We start from the raw sequence: 20724 nt of genomic DNA, 5'->3' as shown, positions 1-20724 counted from the left end.
AAAGACCCCCCCACACCGTACAGTCTTTAACGGACCTGCGAGGGCGAGTGCCGTTAAGCGAGCACCAATGAAAGCCGGCACGGCACTCGAGGGGATGGGTACCAAGCACCACGCCAGGCCGACTTTGTCTCCCCGGTGATAATATTTATACACTGCACCAGATACTCATGTGAGGCCGATTCGACCAATGGGAGGCCTAGGACCGGTTCAGATAATTGCGATCGGTAATCAAACTCAGATCACCAGATTCATAGCGCAGCACGCTAACCGCTAGACTACCGCTCCGCACACACACACACACTCGCATGTAATACAAAGATCCCCCGAATATAGCCTTACCATACATTTGGGGCAAGTGCTATTAAGCGAGCACCAATGAAAGCTGGCACGGCACACGAGAGGGGTGGGTAGCCAGCCCCATTCCAGGCCGCTTTTGTCTCCCTAGTGTTAATGTTTACACACTGGCACCAAGAAACTCATTTAAGGCTGAGTCGACCCTTGGGAGGCCCAGGACCAGTTCAGATGTTCGTAACTGATATTGGTCGAGAGCGGGACTTGAACTCGGGTTGCGTCATTCATCGTGCAATGTGCTCACCATTGCACTACCGGTCCTCACTTTGTAGATACGTATGCACAAACACACATTTAAAATGCGTGCACAAATGCACGAAATAATGAGAATAGACTTGACCCTTTCTGACAATAAAACAGGAGGCGTTAAGATGTTTAAACACCAAATACACCTATTGCAAGGCATCAAGTGTGCATTAACCATACATAACTTAATTTTAGATTTGAAGCTTTCGTGACTGCAAGGATTCACACTCTTATGTTTTTTCGGTAAAGTCACGAAAAAACCTAAGAGTATGAATCCTTGCAGTCACGAAAGCTTCAAATCTAGAATTAATGCCCTCTACGGGGAGGAATTTCCCTGATCTGTTAGAGTTTCTAACAGACGAGACAAGAAGTCACAGCTTCTCGAGACGCTGGCCTTCCTCAACAGTATTATTTCTTTTTATTTTACCTACGTGACTTTAGCGAAAAAACCTAAGAGTATGCACACATAACTCGTGGCAAAACATGCAACCAAACAAACACGCTCTGATAATAGATGGGCATTGGCGTTGAAAGCGATTTGCCTACACCAGCCTTCTTTATGGCCTTGTCTCGCCAGGGTTACACCAGAGAACGCCAAAAGGCAAACAGCACAAAGGCAGTGCAAATATCAAAGCATGAACAGCTCGGTGTGAGCAGTTACATCCATGTTATTGCCAGAAGGGGTAACGCCTATTCTTATTATTTCATCATTTTGCTATTGGCAAAAAGGTCCCCACAGACACGAATGCACGTGCGCTCGCATCGGCACCATCACGGTCAGAGCGGCGAAGAGGCTCAAAGCATTCAAAGTGGAATCCATTCAGTGACAGCAAGTTCAAGGATGTAGAAGCTTGTTCAACGGGTATTCTAAACCAAACTCACCTCAACTCTCTTCCTTTCCCTGGCCCCCTCCGAATCCAACCAAAATTCTGGGTCCCCGAATCGGATGGAAGTCACGTGACCCAACGGTCCAATGGCGCCCACTTCCTGTGCCGCCCCCTGATCGCGCTCGGGCGATGACGAGTCCATTTTATCGACGGCCACCCCCTTGGCTCGAGCGCCGCCGTGCGCCCTTCTGCCCTCTTCCTCCGCCGGCGCCGCACCATTTCCACCACCCTCGTCGCCACCTTCGTCGCCACCTTCGTCGTCGTCTTCCAGGGAGCAGAGCTCATCGGCGGCACCATCTCCACGCGTCCTCCCAGAATGCACCGCGGCGTCAGCGGGGGGTCGACCCCCGTCCGGCGGGAAGTCCTCGTGATCCACGACGACCCACTCGTCCGTCGGAGTGGTCGCGGGTAGCGCGCTGCCACCGCCCTCGTTGTTGTCACCGCCGTGGACGCCGTCGCCAAGGTGACCATTTTCGTGGTAAACGTCGCCGTGGTAACCGTCGCCGTGGTAAACGTCGTCGTGGTGCCACACGTGAGCGGCGGGGGCTGCCACCGCCCCCTCCAGCTTTGGGTCCCACCAGGTCTCCCCGCGCGTGTCGGGCCTGCACATTGGAAATGGCGGCGTCACGTTGTTAGCCAAGTTAGACATGGGCAAATACTCACCGATTTGCTCACCCAGTACCGCCAAATTCAGCCGCATTTTTGCACGATATGCAGTGTTAACATGTGGTTTTGTAGATAACAGTGTCTCTACTCTACATTTTACTATTATTGGGCCTCTGACCAAATCACCCTGACAACAGTCAGAAGGTGACACAGCTCTGAGTTATCGATCGATCAAAGTTGTCCCCTCTTTTGGGTTTGCTTTCTCCAGGTTCTCCATGGGGCTTTCTCCCCCCACATTAAACTAGGTAAGGCCCACCGAGGTATGTAGCTCTTTTTCAGAAGCGACCTGGCTATCACAAATGAAAGCTCAACGAAGTGGCTTATCACGTGGAAATTTATAGCAGCCAATTACTCTAAACGCATGTTGATTCTAAATGTGGAGGGCAAAACCAGAGGACCCGGAGAAAAATCACGCGACCACAGGGAGAACACACAAACTCCAAATATAGAGGCATCATCATGGTCGCGATCAAACCCATTACCTCCTGTATACCAGGCAATCAAACCCAAGATCTCCTGTATACCAGGCGAGGTAGCTAACATCTAGCCACCGTGGAACCCACAAGTCGACCACGTTTGTAGAGAAACCGGGCTCCACCATGAGAATGTGGAAGTTTCACCACGGCGCTCAGGGCCACGAGCGGCGACGTGCGCTGCGCTTGTTTAAGGAGACGGTTTGATCTAACACTGCGCCGCTCCTTGAGTGCGGTGTGGTACGATGTGGCGTAGTGTGGCGTGGAGTGGCGTGGAGTTGCATGGTGCAACGTGGTGTCACGTGGCATGGCGTGAAATGGCATGGTGTGAGGTGGCGTGACGCTCAGTGGCGTGGTGTAGAGAGGAGTCATTACCTTCCTCCGACCTCCCCGTTCTCCCTCACCGTGGACATGTCTCCTTGTTCCAAATGCCGCTCATCCTGGAAAGCGTACACACGGGTTAATATACGTGTGTGTGTGCGCGCGTGCATGCGCGCGCAAGTACACGTGTGTGTCTGTTCGGTTGAAAACACGCACGCTCACACGCACAAAGATCCCCCTATAGCCGTACAGACCGTCGGGGTAAGTGTTGTTAGCGAGCACCAATTAAGGCCGGAACGGCGCACGAGGGGGCGGTGGCGAGGCCCGGCACCATGCCCGACCGACGTTGCCTCCCCAGTACCGACGTTAACACAACGTTCCAGGTACTCATTCGAGGCAGAGTCTTCCTAGGGAAGGCCCAGGACCTGTTCAGATAAGCGACACTCGACTAACCACGCAAGCCTTCGCAGCCGCTCGTACTCCCGAGTGCAGTTTGCTTGGCCGAGCCGTCCGTTGGGCATCTCTTCTCTCAAGCTTTCACCAAGCACTCTTGCGCGGAATATGGAATCATCTCCCCTAGTGTACACACTCATGTCCTGTTTTAGCCACTGCTTCCTCCACACATCTCTGTGCCTGTTTGATCCCCGGTGGTCTATGAGCCATGTGCAGCGGCTGGAAATCGAACTCAGGCAGGCTGGGTAAGTCACACGGTGTACACGGCTATACGAGGGATCTACATATTTTTGGCTCTCGCTCTCACACGGACGCGCGTATGCACGTGTTCCACAAATAACGTTTTACTTGCCACAAAGTAGTAACAGAGCGTTCACATCATCGCAATTATCCGGGTGGGATTACGATGCGGTGAGAGCGAGAGCATTCACAGCTCGGCCGTGGAAGCCCACGAGGTCAAATCCAGCTCAAGGGTGGACCTCAGCCAATCACCACCTCCCTCCACTCTCGTCAAGATGACCGCTGTACCACTTGAAAATAAGTCCACCGTGGCTGGCCGATAGAAGGGAACGGCTCCTGCTAAGAGAATGTGGAATTTCCACGAGTGGCTTAGGGACACCAAATTAGATAACCACTTGGTATGTTGAATTTATGTCGCACCGCACGTAGCCAACCGTGCCAATCGGAGGTGCTTGCTGGAGCAGGAAGACACTTTGAGGATGCGGTGCTTTCCGGCTGGGCAGGTTACAGACGAGCCTTCGAGTAGCACCCAGAGGTCGGGAACCAAGGGGGTGACCAAAAGCCGGATAGCGGCGATGATGAGGCTACGAGAACAGTCCTCGAAGGACGAGTCGACAGCGTGGACAGGAAACTAGGAGGCCAGTGGTTATAACGAAACTCCCGAGCAGCAGACTTCGGAGGTCGGGTGCCGACAATGCAACGTCCATGGGATTCGGCAGAAGGAAAGAAGCGACGGCAAGTCGTTTTACCCCCCAGCACGCATCCGCGCCGATCTTGTTGCGGTTCTGGTCGGTGCGGTTCTGCCGTCGCAGGTCGCCCGGCGACAGCGGCGGCGGCGGCGGCGGCGGGAGAGCGCCCGGTGCCCGCAGCGCCGGCGTCACCGGGGCGGCGCTCGGTGGCGGCGGCGGCGGAGGTGGCGGCGGCACGGGAGGGGGTGGCGGGGGAAGGGCGGGGGGGGGGGCAGCAACCCGGCGGGGGTCGCACCGGCTGCAGGGGCGACGGCGCGTTCTCCTGCTCGCTCAGCTGCTCGTCCTGCAGCACGTCGTAGGTGCTTTCGCGCTGCTGCACGTCGCCCAGCAGCAGCGGCGGCGTGGGGTGCGCCACGCTGCGCACACAACAGACAAAGATCCCCCGTGTAGGCTTTCACAGACTTTCTTGTGTTGGTGGAGTAGCGCCAACGAAGGCCGGCAGGGCACACAAGGCGGTGGGTGGCCAACACCGTGCCCAGTCGCCTTTGTCTCCCCAGTGCTGATCCTTACACACCGCACCAGATACTAATTTGAGGCTGAGTCCACCTAGGGGAGGCCCGAGACCAATTAATATATTCACAGATACTGGTGTTGGCGGTGGCCGCGAGCGAGAATCGAACTTGGATCTCTGCCGGGTTCGGGGACGTTCCCGAGGGTAAATTTTTGGTAAAAATTTGCATTAAATAAGTATCCATAATATACGTTTTTTTGGGTTAGATCGTGTCCTTAAACCCGCCACCAGCCGACACAGCCAATTAGTGAGTTTTTCACGTAAACAAAACGGGTTAATTAGTTACTAATTCAGCACACCGGTGTGTTGGAGAGTAAACCCACAACATTTGCAATCCGAGTACGACGTTTCGTTAGTAATTATAAACAGCCTCGTCGGGTGACAGCCAGATTTGTAGAGAAATCCTCTTGTTTCGACCTTAAATAAAGGGATAGATGTGATATCATCACTTATGAGCCAATGAGGTGCGAAGACCAGAGGGGGGGGGGGTTAATGTGTTCATAAAAATTACAATGAACTAGTAACTAAATGGCATGTTTTGTTTACGTGAAAAATCGTACTACTTGGCTGTGTCGGGTGGTGGCGGGTTTAACGACACATTTATATTTACACGACCTAACCCAAAAAAAATGTTTATGGCTAATATTGGTTGCGAAAGCCTACTACGTGTTAAACATTAAACAAGTAGCAAATAAGATATCAAAAGAAACCCAAAAAGATGCTACGTAACAAGTTTAAACATACGAGTTGACACAGGGTACTCAGCAGAGATGACTGCGGAGATTGCATCGAGAGATGGTAAGTACAGCGGCATCACGCACTCTACCCAAAGTACCGCATAATATTTCCTTTCAAATTTTCTAATAAAAAAATTACATCCCCTAATTGGTCGGCAAACGTTATAGCGAAACAACGTAAATATGAGCAACGTAAATGGAGGGGACCCCCCTGTTACATAGTGGACCCACGCTTCGGGCAACGTCCTTTGAGAGGCAGATAGGTCACTAAACTATACCACTAAACAATTTGTATTTTACCAGGCAAGACCCACTGAGCTATATAGTGGCTTATCACCTGGAAATCTATAGCAGCCAAATACTCTAAACGCCGAAGGTCCATCTCCCAAAAACACATGCCTCCCCGTGCATTTTCCTTGTGCAAGGCAGTATCAATGACGAAGGTGGCGAAATCACGTTTGGCCTCTGCTCAACAAGGATTCCGTGCGCCGTTCCCAAAGCTCAAAGCGCCAAACCGAGTGAAAATCCCGGTGCAGTGGCCGCTCACCCAAGCGCTGCGGCTGTGTGCCTCGTGTGCTGCTGCTGCTGCGGCGGCGTGGAGGTGGTGGTGGTGGTGGTGACGGACGCGTCGGCGCCGCTGCGCTCCCAGTCGTACGGCTCGTTCTCCGTGACGCCCAGCTCGTGCATGCTGCTCTCCAGCAGCGACAGGATCAGCTGCACGCGCATAACGACGCGCACGGAGGACGGAAACACAGCGGTGCTCGGGGAATGCACGGAGACCCGTGGAAAAGTGCTGGGGATGCGATGGGGCATGTGGGTGAGCCGGTGAATATTTGCGCAAATGAATCGGTGAGTTGAGCCGGTGAGCGGGTGAGCGGGTGATCGCGTGATCGGGTGAGTAAAATGGATGAATGAGCGGGTGCGTGACTGGGTGAGGGAATCGGGTGAGCGGGTGAGCGGGTGAGCGCGTGATCGGGTGAGTAAAATGGATGAATGAGCGGGTGCGTGACTGGGTGAGGGAATCGGGTGAGCGGGTGAGCGGGTGAGCGGGTGATCGGGTGAGTAAAATGGATGAATGAGCGGGTGCGTGACTGGGCGAGGGAATCGGGTGAGCGGGCGAGCGGGGCCCTCACCTCGTAGTCGGGCTGGGTGAGGTATTCGAGTGTCGACACGTGGTCGAGGAAGGCCTGGAAGCCTGCCGGCATGTGCTTGAGCAGCAGCCGATGGTCGTACTTCTCCTTGATGAGCCCCACCTGCTCCTGCTCGCCGTGGTAACACGCCACGACAACCAGGACGGGGAGGAAGAGGAGGAGGAAGAGGACGGTGCGCGAGGGGAGAGATAAACGTCAGATGGTTGCCATAGTAAAGGGAATTATGTCTCAACGAGTAGAGAGATGACACGTTTGCACGTATGAATCTGAGCGGTTCCCCTTTGTTAACTGCACGCTGCATGTCACGTGTTAATTATAAAACGATTAAGTTGGCCAGGCAAATCGAGGCTACTACTGAACCTGGGATTGAGCGATCCACGACTACACCGAGTTCTCAATATCACAGTGCTGATGGTCTCAGTCACCAATGCCTGTACAAAACCCCATGGTGTTAAGGTAAGTTTTTTTTTAAATCACTTATTTAGGATTATTTCCAGCACTGATGACGACAACGTCTGGTTTTTAAGTGTGAAGAACACACGTTGCACGGCAGATAAAAGTTATGCCCCCCCCCCAGTGTGGATACATAAGCCAACTTCAGAAGAAGTTCAGTGAAGTAATTTTTCAGCATTGCGCTCAGGGGTCTCTGGTGATTACTGGCTCTGTTTCTAACTTGGCCTCACCAGTCACGATTGCCGTGTACAATCCACTGGCGTACATTTGGGGGTAATTTGTTTCAAACACGGACGCTGACACCGGCACACACAACGGCCTGCTCTTGCGAATGACGCCATGGGATCTTTTAAACGTCCGTTGCAAAGAGTGGACGGCGCGTGCGGGTAGTATTTATTTTTTGGTCAATACACACCGCAGTATTAACCAGGGCGGCCTGCTGGATTCTAACCGGCGAACCTCTGCGATGAACGCGCGACCACTCGGCCGCTGTCGCCGCTCACTGCACGAGCCTCCCCCCCCATCCCATCTCACCTTGTCCTTGATTTTCCTCCACGGCAGCTGTCCGATAGCGAATTCCACGAGCATGTAGAAGAGCGACCACAGGTCGTCATGGCGACCCATCTCCTGCACCGCACGCACACGGCGACACACACGGGGGCCAGGGGGCAGTGAGCGGAGCATCCACGTGACACAGCTATTGCAACTTGCCGACCCGCCCATCCTGGACGTCTGCGAAAAAGAGCTTCATAGCTCATCAGATTACTTTCAGTCTAAATAAAGATTCTGATTCTGATATCCGTTTATTTCATGGGTCTCGCCGCTTACATTATAAATCCCCCGTCAACGTTGTAACCCTTTCCAAGCAAGGTTGAAAGCACATATGCATTAACTCTGTCCTTCTGTAAAGCCATACCAGGGGAGGAGGTACTCATCGTAATGGGCTATCCCTCGCAAGTGAGGATGATTGTCTTCCATAGAACAGTTGGATTATCTGTGGGTCTGAAGATGGCTGAAGAGACCGATCTGGGAATGCCAGCTTCTGTCACGGCGAGGGCTCATGTGTCCAGAAAGAGGGGTGGGTTGAACTGGACTAGCAAGTCGTGCTGCAGCATTGCTGTTTCTGCCGTTCCTGCCTTTCCTCTTCCTTCTAGATTTGAAGTTTTCGTGACTGCAACGGTCCATACTCTTTGGTTTTTTCGGTAAAGTCGCGTAGGTAAAAAATTAAATAAAAATAAATTAAATCACGACGTTTCGGAGGCAACACAAGCTTCCGTCTTCAGGTGGCACCGTCACAGCAAAATAACTGTATCAAGTGGGGAGAACTCTAAGAGACACGAGACTAAATATAGGTTAAGGGGGGGGGAGGAGCCAGGATGAGCCGTGGGGGAGGGTTAAGTTAGGCCTCCTTTTGTTATGCTGCTTCCTGTTTCCGCCATTGAGTTTCAAAATGTTTGGATCCTTGAAACGGACTCTCTGTGTGATCCTGGGCCAGCCTCCCATGAGTTAGTGTCGATGGAGCACTTCTTCATGTGGGCCTTGAGGACATCCTTGAAGCGCTTTCTCTGCCCTCCTCTTGAACGCACATCCTGACTAAGCTGGGAGTAGAAGACTTTGCTTTGATGGAAAACGATCCGACACGGACGGCCCCCTAAGACACAAAGTCTCGCTATTGGAGACCTATCGCATTGAAAACCGGCCAAACGGATCGGTGTTGCCCAAAAACTTGAGGGACACAGAGCAGAGCCAGAGAATAGCAGGGCTATTAGCTCCTAGGCAAACAGACGGCCATCGGCTTCCCATACCACCGATTCAATATTTAAATACTACGCAGGACAAACGCGCGTCGGGCAGCATTACAGAATCAATCCGCATGCATGATTCTCCCCTAAAGCTTGTTCCACGTCAGCACGTATCGATTACCCCCCCCCTCACCCACTGTGGCCCAAGCAGCAAAATCAATGAAACGTCATCATTGGGAGTCAAGCATTCCTCTTTGTCTCGCGTTCACGACCCATCTCGTCTGTATTCTCACCTTAGTTGCTTACGGTTTCATTCGCGTCATTCGCTGCAGTAGCCTAAATTACGCAAACTCCGCAGGGCAAGGAATCTTGGCTGGGGCACTGCCGCAGCTGTTGCCAGTTGTTTCAGACACCGGGGTCTTAACGTGAACTTTGACCTGCAACGAGTTTTTGACGTCGTTGGTAAAGGTACGGGTCTCCTGTGGCACCTTCGTTACGGATGTGAGGAAGAAGTGAGAATGTGGAGCCGACAGAGGGACTTTGTGTGTTAAGGCAGTGGTGTGTAAGCGTCGTGGTGACGTCACCGCCACTTAGTGGCGAATGGCAGTTGTTGTTGTTGTGCTTAGTGCAGGGGGCTGTGAGAAGATGTATCGAGGTGCGTTGTGTAAGCAGGAGATGCATTGAGCAGGAGATGCATTGAGATGAGTTGTGTAAGCAGGGCACAGCTTGTATTATCCCCTTTCGTCTCAAGAGGCGGGCCATTGACATAAAATGAATGTCCACGTTACCGTACGAGTTCGAATGCGGGCAGCTGCCCGTGATGAAACTGTGTAGTGAGTTGATGGTGTCAGTTACAAGGTGAACGCACACAAAAATCCGACTTGTAACATTACATTTGTTATTTAGGCTAAATTCCAGCTCTGCACGACAAGCATTGATTGACTGAACTTTCAAAATGTACTATCTGGAGCAGGTCGAGTGACAAAATACTGTCCCTTACTGTATGGAGCAGAGGTCACCCGAGGGTATTTCAGAGGTGGCTCTGTGAAATTCCCTTCCGAGGGGCGTTCTACATCACGGAGGGTGGGACCTGCCCTGGGCGAGATCTTAATGGAGTCTACGTCTCAGGGCACGATGGCAATCGCACGATCGGAACAGAATTGGGGGGGGCGGGGGGAAAGACAACGCAGGTTTTAAACTAAACAGGAAGAGAACGTGGGGAAAACATTGAGGAAGTCGCCCCAATGATGAACTCAACCCACTGAACGTCGCCCATCGCCTCCCGAGCGTGGGGCTCACGTACCCGGTTCTTGTGAGCGTTGACCGACGCGTATCGCACCGTGCCCCGGAAGCCGGCCACGGCGCGCGGCTGCAATCAACAACAAACACAACACAGTGGCTGTGTCAAGGCTGTGGAGCCAGCTAGAGTTCCAGCTTCGTATCCCAAGCTCCCACCCGCCCGCTCACCCGAGATGAAGCCGGGTTCTCAAGTGTAAGAGAGCCGATGGTCACAGCCCCGGTCACCAGTGACTGCGCCAATAAAAACGCATGGCGCATATGAGGTTGTTGACTGAAGCTGGACTTATCCTGCTTCGAGAATTAAATGCATGACTAAAATCACGTAATAAATTGTGTGAAACGTTCTCTTTATAATTCAGCAGCTGCTTTGTTCATTGAAAAAAAATCGTTCGTCATGTCAATAATTCGATAAACATAAAAAAAAATTTCATCCTTGATGCTATGCTACAACAAAGTCAGTGAAAAACCAAATTTACTGTAGGTTTTTGTCTGCTTAGTCACTGGTGAACAGGCCGAGACCACGACCTTGCTACAGGTGACAACCTAGGTCTGGGGTCGGCAACCAAAACAACAAGAGCGGCAATTGTTTTTAGAAATTGGTAAAAAAAAAACGCAATGCATGTGAAGACGGAACGGTCCGTAATAAATAACCTCAACGAAGAATTTTTTTACGAGCCGAAAGCGGCTCTGGAGCTGCAGATTGCCAACCCCTATCCATGGTGAACTGGACTCCCATGGTCAGGGGTCAGCAACCAAAACAACAAGATAGTATTTTTTTTCGAATTTCAAAAGCCGCACACTGCAGTCCTTAAAGAGCCTCAGGTTGGCGACCACTGACGTGGGTTAATCACGGGCGGCTGAAACCCAAACATGAACCCAGCATCTCAGTGAAGCTGGCTCAGTGGTGCGACAAAATACCAGGCCCCTGAGTGTACCACCCGGCTATGTCGGAAGGTATATATAATGCCTTGGTAATCCAGCATTAGTTATTTTTAAGGGAGCTGACGTAATACCTATTGCTATGTCAAGAAAATATCATCGTGTTGTTCTCAGATGCACGGATGTAATATTGCATAATGAGTATGTCCATACATCTGTGAACACTACAAAACCTTAAACCATGCTATTCTATTCTTAAATTGTCTTAAATAGAATAGAGGGAGCAACCTCCGACGTACGACATCACCGTGCGTTCATTCGTGTGTATGCGTCCGTGCAGCCATTTGCTTATTAATCTTAATCTCCGAACACAATTCGTTTCTTAACTTTGCTTACATTTCGGAATTTCCCACGGATATTTGGGACCTGGCTTAACGCCTTGGCGACGCCGTAAGGTCGGTGGGTGCTGGCAACCCACCCCATGGCCCAGCCACGGTGAGCGTCTGTGGTCCGTGTTGATTGAGTACCGGAGATGGACCGGTTTAGCAAGGGTTTTCCCAACCAAGCCATTACGTATATGTATGTGGAAATTATTTCGTACCGCACGTGCTATTCGGAGGTGCGGGGGAAGGACAACAAACTAAACACAAAAAGCAGTTCTAAAGATATGAGTTTTCAATCTAGATTTAAAAGTGCATAGCTCCAGTGGCTTCCTAATAAAGCACAATGTACCACATTCTCCTCCTTATAGCGGGCACCCTGTAAACACTGCTACCTGAGGCGGTGCAGAAAATTACATCATTGTACCATACTTCTGTGCTTCCACACCTTACGCTGCCTGCCTTTACCAACCCGCACTGATGGTCCATTTACCACACCGACCGGCAACGGCGTGGGAAGACTTCCGTTCAGCAGGGGGATGGACAAAAGGGCTGCACGTGCACGTTTGACAAAACGTGAGGGGCTCACTGAAACGCATCGGACCGCCTTCTTGCGCTGGTGCGTGTGCTACACCGCTGGGCAGCATTACCGGCCGGACTTCCCCAGTGGAGCTGGTGTACTGGCGCGCCAGCCCAAAGTCCAGCATGTAGCAGTTTCTGTGCGTGCCAGGCAGCCGGCCCATGGCGAAGTTGGACTGTGGGCGCACGCACACACACACACACAGATACCGGCACACACACACACACATAGACAGATATAGGAACAATATTACAAATATGGTCACACACAGATTATTGGCACACAAATGCAGGTACAATCTGTTTTCCTGTAACGCATGTTGTTTTCATAACGCGAATTGGATATAACGCGATGCGTGTATTAGAGAACACATCTTTTATAACGCGGATGTGAATTGGATGCCACGCGATTCAGTGAACAGAACTACGCCGCGCGAGTAAGAATAAGCGGTTGTACGGCTGCATCGGCGTAGCATCATTGCACAAGGCGGGATGCTGCTGGATGCTTCTAGATGCTACCCACGCGCCTCGGTCTTTGCTCATCCTGCGTACGCATCTCACGTGTTATCGCAGACTGTGCTTTACCCTATGATATACATTATTTATTATAACGCGAGATTTCAATAACACGGTGTTCTTGTGGAACGCAACTACCGCGTTAAAGGAGAACAGACTGTACATAGCTACAGTAGGAGGTTTGTGAAGGTAACATATCCAGCCCCACCCTCACGCACAAGACAAAGATTCTCCGTATAGCCATCAACAGACTGTTGGGGCGATTACTGTGGGCGTCTATTCATCCACGCTCGGCACACAAGGCAATAGGTGGCTGGCACCACGCCCGGCCACCTTCGTCACCCCGATGCTAATGTTTATACACTGCACCATGTTCTCATATGAGGCTGATTCGACCTTCAGAAAAATCGTAACTGTTATTGGTCATGAGCAGGAATCGAACTCGGGTCACCAGGTTCATAGCAAAGCACGCTAGCCACTGCGTCACCGCTCCCCAAAGATCACCCATATAGCCTGAACAGACTGTTGGGGCAAGTGCTGTTAGCGAGCACCTATGAAGGCCGGCAAAGGCACACGAGGAGGTGGGTGGCCAGCACCATACGGGGCCGCCTTGGTCTCCCTCGTGGCAATGTTTTTACACATCGCACCAGGTACTCAATTGAGGCTGAGTCGACCGAGGGAGATGCCCAAAACTGGTTCAGAAAAATCGTAACTGTTATTGGTCGTGAGCGGAAATCAAACTCGGGTCGCCGGGTTCGTAGCAAAGCGCGCTAACCACTGCACCACCATTCCCCACGCACACACCCACACACGCAAAGGCAAAGATTCCCCCCGTATAGCCCTAACAGACTGTTGGGGCAAATGCTGTTTACGAGCACCGATGAAGGCCGGAACGGAACACGAGGGGGTGGGTGACCAGCACCACCCACACACCCACACACGCACACACGCACGCACACACGCACACACGCACGCACACACCCACACACCCACACACACACCCACACACACACACACACGCACACACACACGAGGGTGCGGGTCTCACAGGCTTGATGTCCCGGTGCAGGAAGCCCAGGCTGTGGATGCTCTCTATGGCTTCGAGCATCTGCTTGCCCAGGCGCAGAGTGGTGCTCAGGCTGAACGTGCCACGCGCCTGGCTCCTGCGCAAGTCCGCCAGGTTGCGGCCCTGCGCGAGTGACAGCGAAGGTGCGGAGACAAAACACGGGGTCACGGAGCACGATGCGGGCCGGAGAGACAAACGAGGGAGGTGTGGGGGGGGTGGGGTGGGGGGTTGGTGGGGGCAGAAGCCAACTACGGCCGGAGGCATGCGTCTCCTCGATCGTGACGTCGTTTAACACGTGTTTACCAGGTATTGATGCTGTTCATGAAAGGGTATTGAACCTGGCTCACTAGATATGTAGTGCAGTGTGCTTATCACTGCACTACCACTCCCAGTTCAAACGCACATTCAAAGATCCCTCCTATAGCCTTAACAAACTTTAGGGGCAAGTGCTGTTTAGCCAGTAGCACCTATGAAGGCCAGCACAGCACACGAGGGGGTGGGTGGCCTTTGTCTCCCCAGTGGCGATATTTACACACCGCACCAGATACTCATTGGAGGCCGATTCAACCTAGGGGGGGCTCAGGACCGGTCCAGATAATCGTGAGCGAGAATTGAACGCGGGTTACCGAGTTCGTAGGCCAAGTGCGCTAACCGCTAGACTGCAGCTCCCCACACCCGCACACACTGACGTGAAATACACACACGGGTTAACACACAAGACCCAAACATAGGAATAGGAGTCAGTGATGACGTATAAACGTGCCCCACTCTACACACACACACACACCTTGGGAGGTTTTCCCAGACGACTTGCAGTGGCGGTAAGACAAGTCAAGGTCGGCATCAACAATCTTAATCATGTGGCTGGATTATAGTGCACATCAGCACATGGCACCACTCAGATTTCACATATATATTTAAACAAGGCTTACGGATACGCGCACACACGGGTGTATCCACACGCACGAGTTATATCCACATGCCCGGGCGTACATACCAAGGCCGCAATTATAATATATATGGGGGGGGGGCACATCCCCCCCCCCAATATTCAAATATGGTCAAAATGTACTTTATTAATCCCTAATCTCTGCCAAAATGTACTTTATTAATCCCTAATCTCTGCCAAAATGTACTTTATTAATCCCTAATCTCTGCCAAAATGTACTTTATTAATCCCTAATCTCTGCCATTACATACAATGAAACAAGAAAAGGTAAAAAAAGGAAAAACAGAGCAATGTAATACAATACACGATTAGACATTATTGTAAAAAAAAAAAGTCCATCCTGTGTGTTAGTGATTTTTTTTTTATATTTTAGGCAGGAAATTCGTTTTCAAATTTTGATTTATTTTTCTGGGGGGGGGGGACCCCCAGACCCCCTGGAAGATTTGGTCCCCCCCAATGTTGACGCCATGGCTACGGCCTTGGTACATACACACGCGCGTTGGCCGGGAGACAATCTCACAAGATGAGCTGACAGAAAGAAAGAAGGCAGACAGGAGGCAGCAAGACAACGAGGAGAGCAGAGACCGTGACAACGGTCGCCAAGGTTGGAAACAGGGAGGCAGGGAGAGAGGGAGACAGCGAAACAGGTGCAGGGGGACAAGGAGAGATGGCGAGAAAGAGAGACAGGGAAACTGGGGTAAGAAGACGGAGGGAGATAAAACAAGAACGGGGAGCGGGGGGCGATGATGGAGAGAAAGAGATGAGGAGCGTTGGAGTGAGAGAGACAGAGAGACGGGGCTGAGGACGGGGGTTGTCACCTGCAGCTCCATGACGACGTAGTTGAATTTGTCATTGCGGCCGCATCCGATGAACTGACACACATGGTCCTTGCCTGCAGAGAGGTCGGCCAGTGAGCGACTGAGTGTGCCATTGAGTAAGTGTGAGCAACCGAGTGTGCCATTGAGTAAGTGTGAGCAACAACCGAGTGTGCCATTGAGTAAGTGTGAGCAACCGAGTGTGCCATTGAGTAAGTGTGAGCAACCGAGTGTGCCGGCGAGTAAGTGAGTGAGTGTTCACTGAGCGGCGGCGAGCGAGGATCTGAGCGAGCGAGGTTTTGAGCGACAGCGAGCGAAGTTGTGAGTGAGAGCGAGCGAGCGAGGTTGTGAGTGACCAAGCGACCGAGGTTCTGGGCGCGAACGAGCGAGGTTCTGAGTGAGTGAGCGAGGTTCTGAGCGACAGCGAGTGAGGTTCTGAGTGAGGTTGTGAGCGAGCGCAAGCGAGGTTCTGAGTGAGTGAGCGAGGTTCTTAGTGAGTGAGCGAGGTTTTGAGTGAGCGAGGTTTTGAATGAGTGAGCGAGATTTTGAGTGAGCGAGTTTTGAGTGAGCGAGGTTTTGAGTGAGCGAGGTTTTGAATGAGTGAGCGAGATTTGGAGTGAGCGAGTTTTGAGTGAGCGAGGTTTTGAGTGAGCGAGGTTTTGAGTGAGCGAGGTTTTGAGTGAGCGAGGTTCTGAGTGAGCGAGCGAGATTTTGAGTGAGCGAGGTTTTGAGTGAGCGAGGTTTTGAGTGAGCGAGGTTTTGAGTGAGCGAGGTTCTGAGTGAGTGAGCGAGGTTCTGAGTGAGCGAGGTTTTGAGTGAGCGAGGTTTTGAGTGAGCGAGGTTCTGAGTGAGTGAGATTTTTAGTGAGCGAGGTTCTGAGTGAGTGAGCGAGGTTCTGAGTGAGCGAGGTTTTGAGTGAGCGAGGTTTTGAGTGAGCGAGGTTCTGAGTGAGTGAGATTTTTAGTGAGCGAGGTTCTGAGTGAGTGAGCGAGGTTCTGAGTGAGCCAGGTTCTGAGTGAGCGAGGTTTTGAGTGAGCGAGGTTCTGAGTGAGTGAGATTTTTAGTGAGCGAGGTTCTGAGTGAGTGAGCGAGGTTCTGAGTGAGCCAGGTTCTGAGTGAGCGAGGTTTTGAGTGAGCCAGGTTCTGAGTGAGCGAGGTTTTGAGTGAGCGAGGTTTTGAGCGAGCGAGGTTTTGAGTGAGCGAGGTTCTGAGTGAGCGAGGTTTTGAGCGAGCGAGGTTATGAGTGAGCGAGGTTTTGAGTGAGCGAGGTTCTGCGTGAGCGAGGTTCTGAGTGAACGAGGTTTTGAGTGAGCGAGGTTTTGAGCGAGCGAGGTTCTGAGTGAGTGAGCGAGATTCTGAGTGAGCGAGGTTCTGAGTGAGCGAGGTTCTGAGTGAGCGAGCGAGCGAGCCAGCGAGAGTCACCCTGCAGCTTCTTGAGCACGGCCACCTCCATGCGCAGCACCTGCTTGGGCTGCGTGGCCGACTCGACTTTGAGAGCGACGCTCTCGCGAGACTCCAAGTCCACGGCCTCGTAAATCTCACCAAAACCCCCGCCCCCAATTTTCTTCAGCTACGGCAGCACACACACACACGTGGGGGTGGAAGGGGGGGAGAAGAGACGGTGCATACAGCCTATAGCGTCCATCACGCCTGCCCAAGTGCAAACACCATAACCCACTCTGGCGTTAAAGTCACCTAATACGACGGCTATCTTGAGAGGCTCCGTGAGCCAACAATTGGGAAGGGGGGTTACGGAAGGCATCTGATTCATTAGCCACAGATATTCATCTACAGTGAGGACGTAGATAACCACCATCAACATTCCTTGATTGGGAAGTGAACCCATACCTCACCGCCATGTTCCCAGGCCCCGTGCGTGTGTCTGTGTACATGTGTGTCTGTCTGTGTAACCTTGTGTGTGTGTGCGTGTGTCTCCAGTCCAATTGTGTGTCCATGTGTCTGTGTTTTTCTGTGGGGAGCAATGATGCAGTGGTCCGTGCACTACTCTATGAAGCTGATGTATATATGCATGTTGAACTTCTTTCGCACCATACGTAGCCAACCTTGCTAATCGGAGGTGCGGGGGAAGGACTCATTTCTATAGAATGCTTTTTGTGTTTAGTTTGTTGTCCTTTCCCCGCACCTGCGATTAGTAGGGTTAGCTACGTACAGTGCAAAAGAAATTCAACATACATACAACCCGAGTTCAAATCCCACTCACGGCCAAACACCAGTGACGTTTATCTGAACCTGTCATGGGCCTCCCCTAGGTCAACTCAGCCTCAAATGAGTACCTGATGCGATGTGCAAACATTGCCACTAGGGAAACAAAAGGCAACCAGGCGTGAAGTTGACCACCGACAACCCTTTGTGTGCCGTGCCGGCCTTCACAGGTGCTCGCGAACATCACTTGCCCCAACAGTCTGCGCTAAGGTTATACGGGGGGGGAGGGGGGGGGTGCCTTTGTGCTTTTCAATGTGGATCCATTTGTGTTTGTGTGCGTGTCCATGTGTTTGTAATGTGCCCAAGCATCTTTGGATATCCGAAACTCTGAATGGATAAAATCTAGTCAAACTTTGGTATTGCTCATCTCCAATGGTGTCAGTGACACGGTGCTGGATTTCAACACAGTAACCAAAGCCCACACAACACCATCATTACCCTCCATCACCAACACATCAGTCTTACCGTTCAGACAACACCACTGCTATTATCAACACAACACAATTGCCGTTAACATCGCTGCCATGATGACCACCACCATCAATATGCATCACAGCCTCAGCAAAACCACCACAACCGCCACTGCTACCGACGCAATAAAAGCGCCATCGGCATAGGCACGAGACAATTATTCATATTCTTTGGTTCTTTCGGTAAAGTCATGAAGATGAAAATAATAATAAAGTGAATAAAATTTTAAACAATAAATTTTTTCATAAAAACAAAAACCACTCATGTAGACTGTAGCCTGGTTCTTAATCGCCCATTACGCCAGAGCATCTCCAACAGGGTTTGCATGCCATAAGCCCCTTGCATCACATCTCAACACATTTTAAAGGACACCCTCAGTGGCAGCTGTCCCTGTGTGCCACAAGGTGACTTCAGCACCTGGCCTGCAAGCGGGCATCGGTCTGCCAGGAGGAGTTGACAATCGCTGCTGCCGCTCCACTTCTGCATATAATCCCAATGTGGAGAGAGAGAGAGAGAGGGCGAGAGACAGACAGAGTGCGTCTGCGAGTGCCGTTACCACTTTCCAGCGTTCCTTCACCAGGAAGCCGATGGCCAGGATGTCCGTCTGCCCGGGTCCCCCGCTCATCTCCCCTCGCGCCGGGGGGCACAGCAGCCCCCTCCCCGCCCGGGGGCTCAGCGACGCAGCCACCTGACCGCCCCCCCCTCCTCCTCCTCCTGCTGCTGCTGCCCCATCATGCAGCCGGGCCAGGCACGGCCACACCGCCCTCTCTCCGCCACAACCGCAGCCGGAGCCGCAGCAACGCCGGTCCCTCTTCCTCCTCCTCCTCCTGCCGCCGCCGCTGCTGCTGGCGCTGCCGGCGTCGCCGCTGCTGCGCTGCCGACACCGCCGCGGGTGCCGATCGAGGCACGCGAGTGCCGGGCAAGCCTGCGCTCCGAGCGGCACGCACGCGCGCCGGGGGCACAGCATGAGCCGCCTGAGCCAGTCCATTAAGCGAGCCGCCGCGAGGAGAGGTGGGCGGACGGAGCGGAGCGCGGGGATCGGTGGTGGGCGTGAGGAGATGACCGCACGGAGCCGTGTGGTTGGTGAGAGGTCCCCGCTCGCTTACTCAGCCAAGTTCCTTGCTCAACTTGGTCACCCGGCTTTGTTCAGTCGTTCGAGCTAGTCACTTGCTCGTTCACTCAGTCACTCGCGCAATGACGTCCACACTCGCCCGTTCACACACTCGCCCGTTCACACAGTCGCCCGTTCACACAGTCGTTCGTTCATTCACTCACGTGGCGACTCACCTGTTCACGTTCACGCAGACAGTACTTGTTCACTCACTCATTTGTTTGATTCAGTCTTTCTCACACTGAAAAATCACTCAGTTACTGACTTACTCTCTACACTCAATCACCACTCTCACATAACACTCATGTGCTCACTCTCGTCTCGCTCACTCACCCACTTGCTTTCCTATTGACTCTCTTCTGATGACACTCACTCATTCTGTCAGGAATCCACAGACTATCTCACTTACTCACTCACTCCCTTATTCACCCACTCACTCTCTAAATTGCTCTCATTTGCTCGCTTGCTCTCTCAGAAAGACATTCGACCGAGGTGCTCTGGTGTGAGAATATAAAAATACTCACACCGATACCAGCCCAACATGTTCTAATTATTAAGCCCCATGGGATGTAAATTTAGGGTACGGAACCGAACACAATCTGGCCAACGCTGTGGGAAGCGCAGGTTTTGGCGAAAAGCTGTGTGCGCACGTGAGTGTGGTGTGTACATGTGTGTGTGTGCTGTAAAAGCATACACCCTTATTTTATTATCTCTCCACACAGGGTTACCAGTAAACCGTGTACCTAATTCAAATACAGCCGTGTTTATAGAACTCTGCTTAGCTCATTTATTTAAGGAAACAACTTCCACGTGCTTTTTTATGATTAACAGCGGGGCGGTTGATTGAAATTGAGCGGTAGATGTATTTATACAATGTGGAGCACGTGGGTCAAAATATGTTTCTAACTCTACGGAACCCGATCAGACACCGGTCTGTCAGTCTATTGGTCTAGAGACCCGATTAAAAAAGTATCTCTGACTGCGCACGAAAAACATACACGTGCGCTGAACTTCTTCCACACCGTATGTAGCCACCCACGCTCATGGGAGGTGCGGGATGAGAACCTGGCTTTATTAGGGATGGGGCAGGCACTTGGCGTCGAACCCAGCCCCTCAAGGAGGTCAAGAGGATAAGCGTCCCTGATCTGATATGGGCCAATGAGCCCTCGTTAGCCACATGACATGTAAAATAAGCCGCTGTGGTTTTCACTCATTCCACGAAGGGGAAGCACAAACTATAGGAACTCTCTCCTGAAGCCCTCTCGCAGCTATCAGACCTCGGGATTGGCGTTCAGCTCCTGAACATATTGCCATACGCAACAACACGCACACCCCTAGACCAGCTCTCTGCTCACACACACACAGTGCACTTAGGCCACCGCCGTGGTAATGGGCACGCGTTAAAACACTTTTACTGCGAGTCCAAACAAGCACTTAAAGCCCAACCTAATAAATC

The 20724-nt window shown here is 52.1% G+C and overlaps 1 protein-coding gene across 1 annotated transcript in view; it reads right to left on the bottom strand.

Moving 5' to 3' along the window:
• The window catches only part of LOC144943363 (uncharacterized), a 35526-nt gene extending 16687 nt beyond the window's left edge, over positions 1-18839 (bottom strand). The window contains exons 1-13 of the mRNA XM_078870738.1: positions 18714-18839; positions 16886-17033; positions 15467-15540; positions 13682-13822; positions 12189-12293; positions 10284-10349; positions 7773-7865; positions 6768-6893; positions 6182-6348; positions 4387-4742; positions 4077-4153; positions 2999-3063; positions 1480-2086 (exon numbers count right to left, since the gene is read on the bottom strand). Coding sequence (XP_078726864.1) covers positions 1480-2086; positions 2999-3063; positions 4077-4153; positions 4387-4742; positions 6182-6348; positions 6768-6893; positions 7773-7865; positions 10284-10349; positions 12189-12293; positions 13682-13822; positions 15467-15540; positions 16886-17033; positions 18714-18782 — 2094 coding nt within the window. The 5' untranslated portion in view covers positions 18783-18839. The remainder of the gene's footprint in view (positions 1-1479; positions 2087-2998; positions 3064-4076; positions 4154-4386; positions 4743-6181; positions 6349-6767; positions 6894-7772; positions 7866-10283; positions 10350-12188; positions 12294-13681; positions 13823-15466; positions 15541-16885; positions 17034-18713) is intronic.
• Between the last annotated feature and the right edge of the window lie 1885 nt (positions 18840-20724).

Source organism: Lampetra fluviatilis, chromosome 30 (genome assembly GCF_964198595.1).
Source record: "Lampetra fluviatilis chromosome 30, kcLamFluv1.1, whole genome shotgun sequence".
Classification (NCBI taxonomy): Eukaryota; Metazoa; Chordata; class Hyperoartia; order Petromyzontiformes; family Petromyzontidae; genus Lampetra; species Lampetra fluviatilis.
This window is presented reverse-complemented; position numbering and strand designations above follow the sequence as displayed.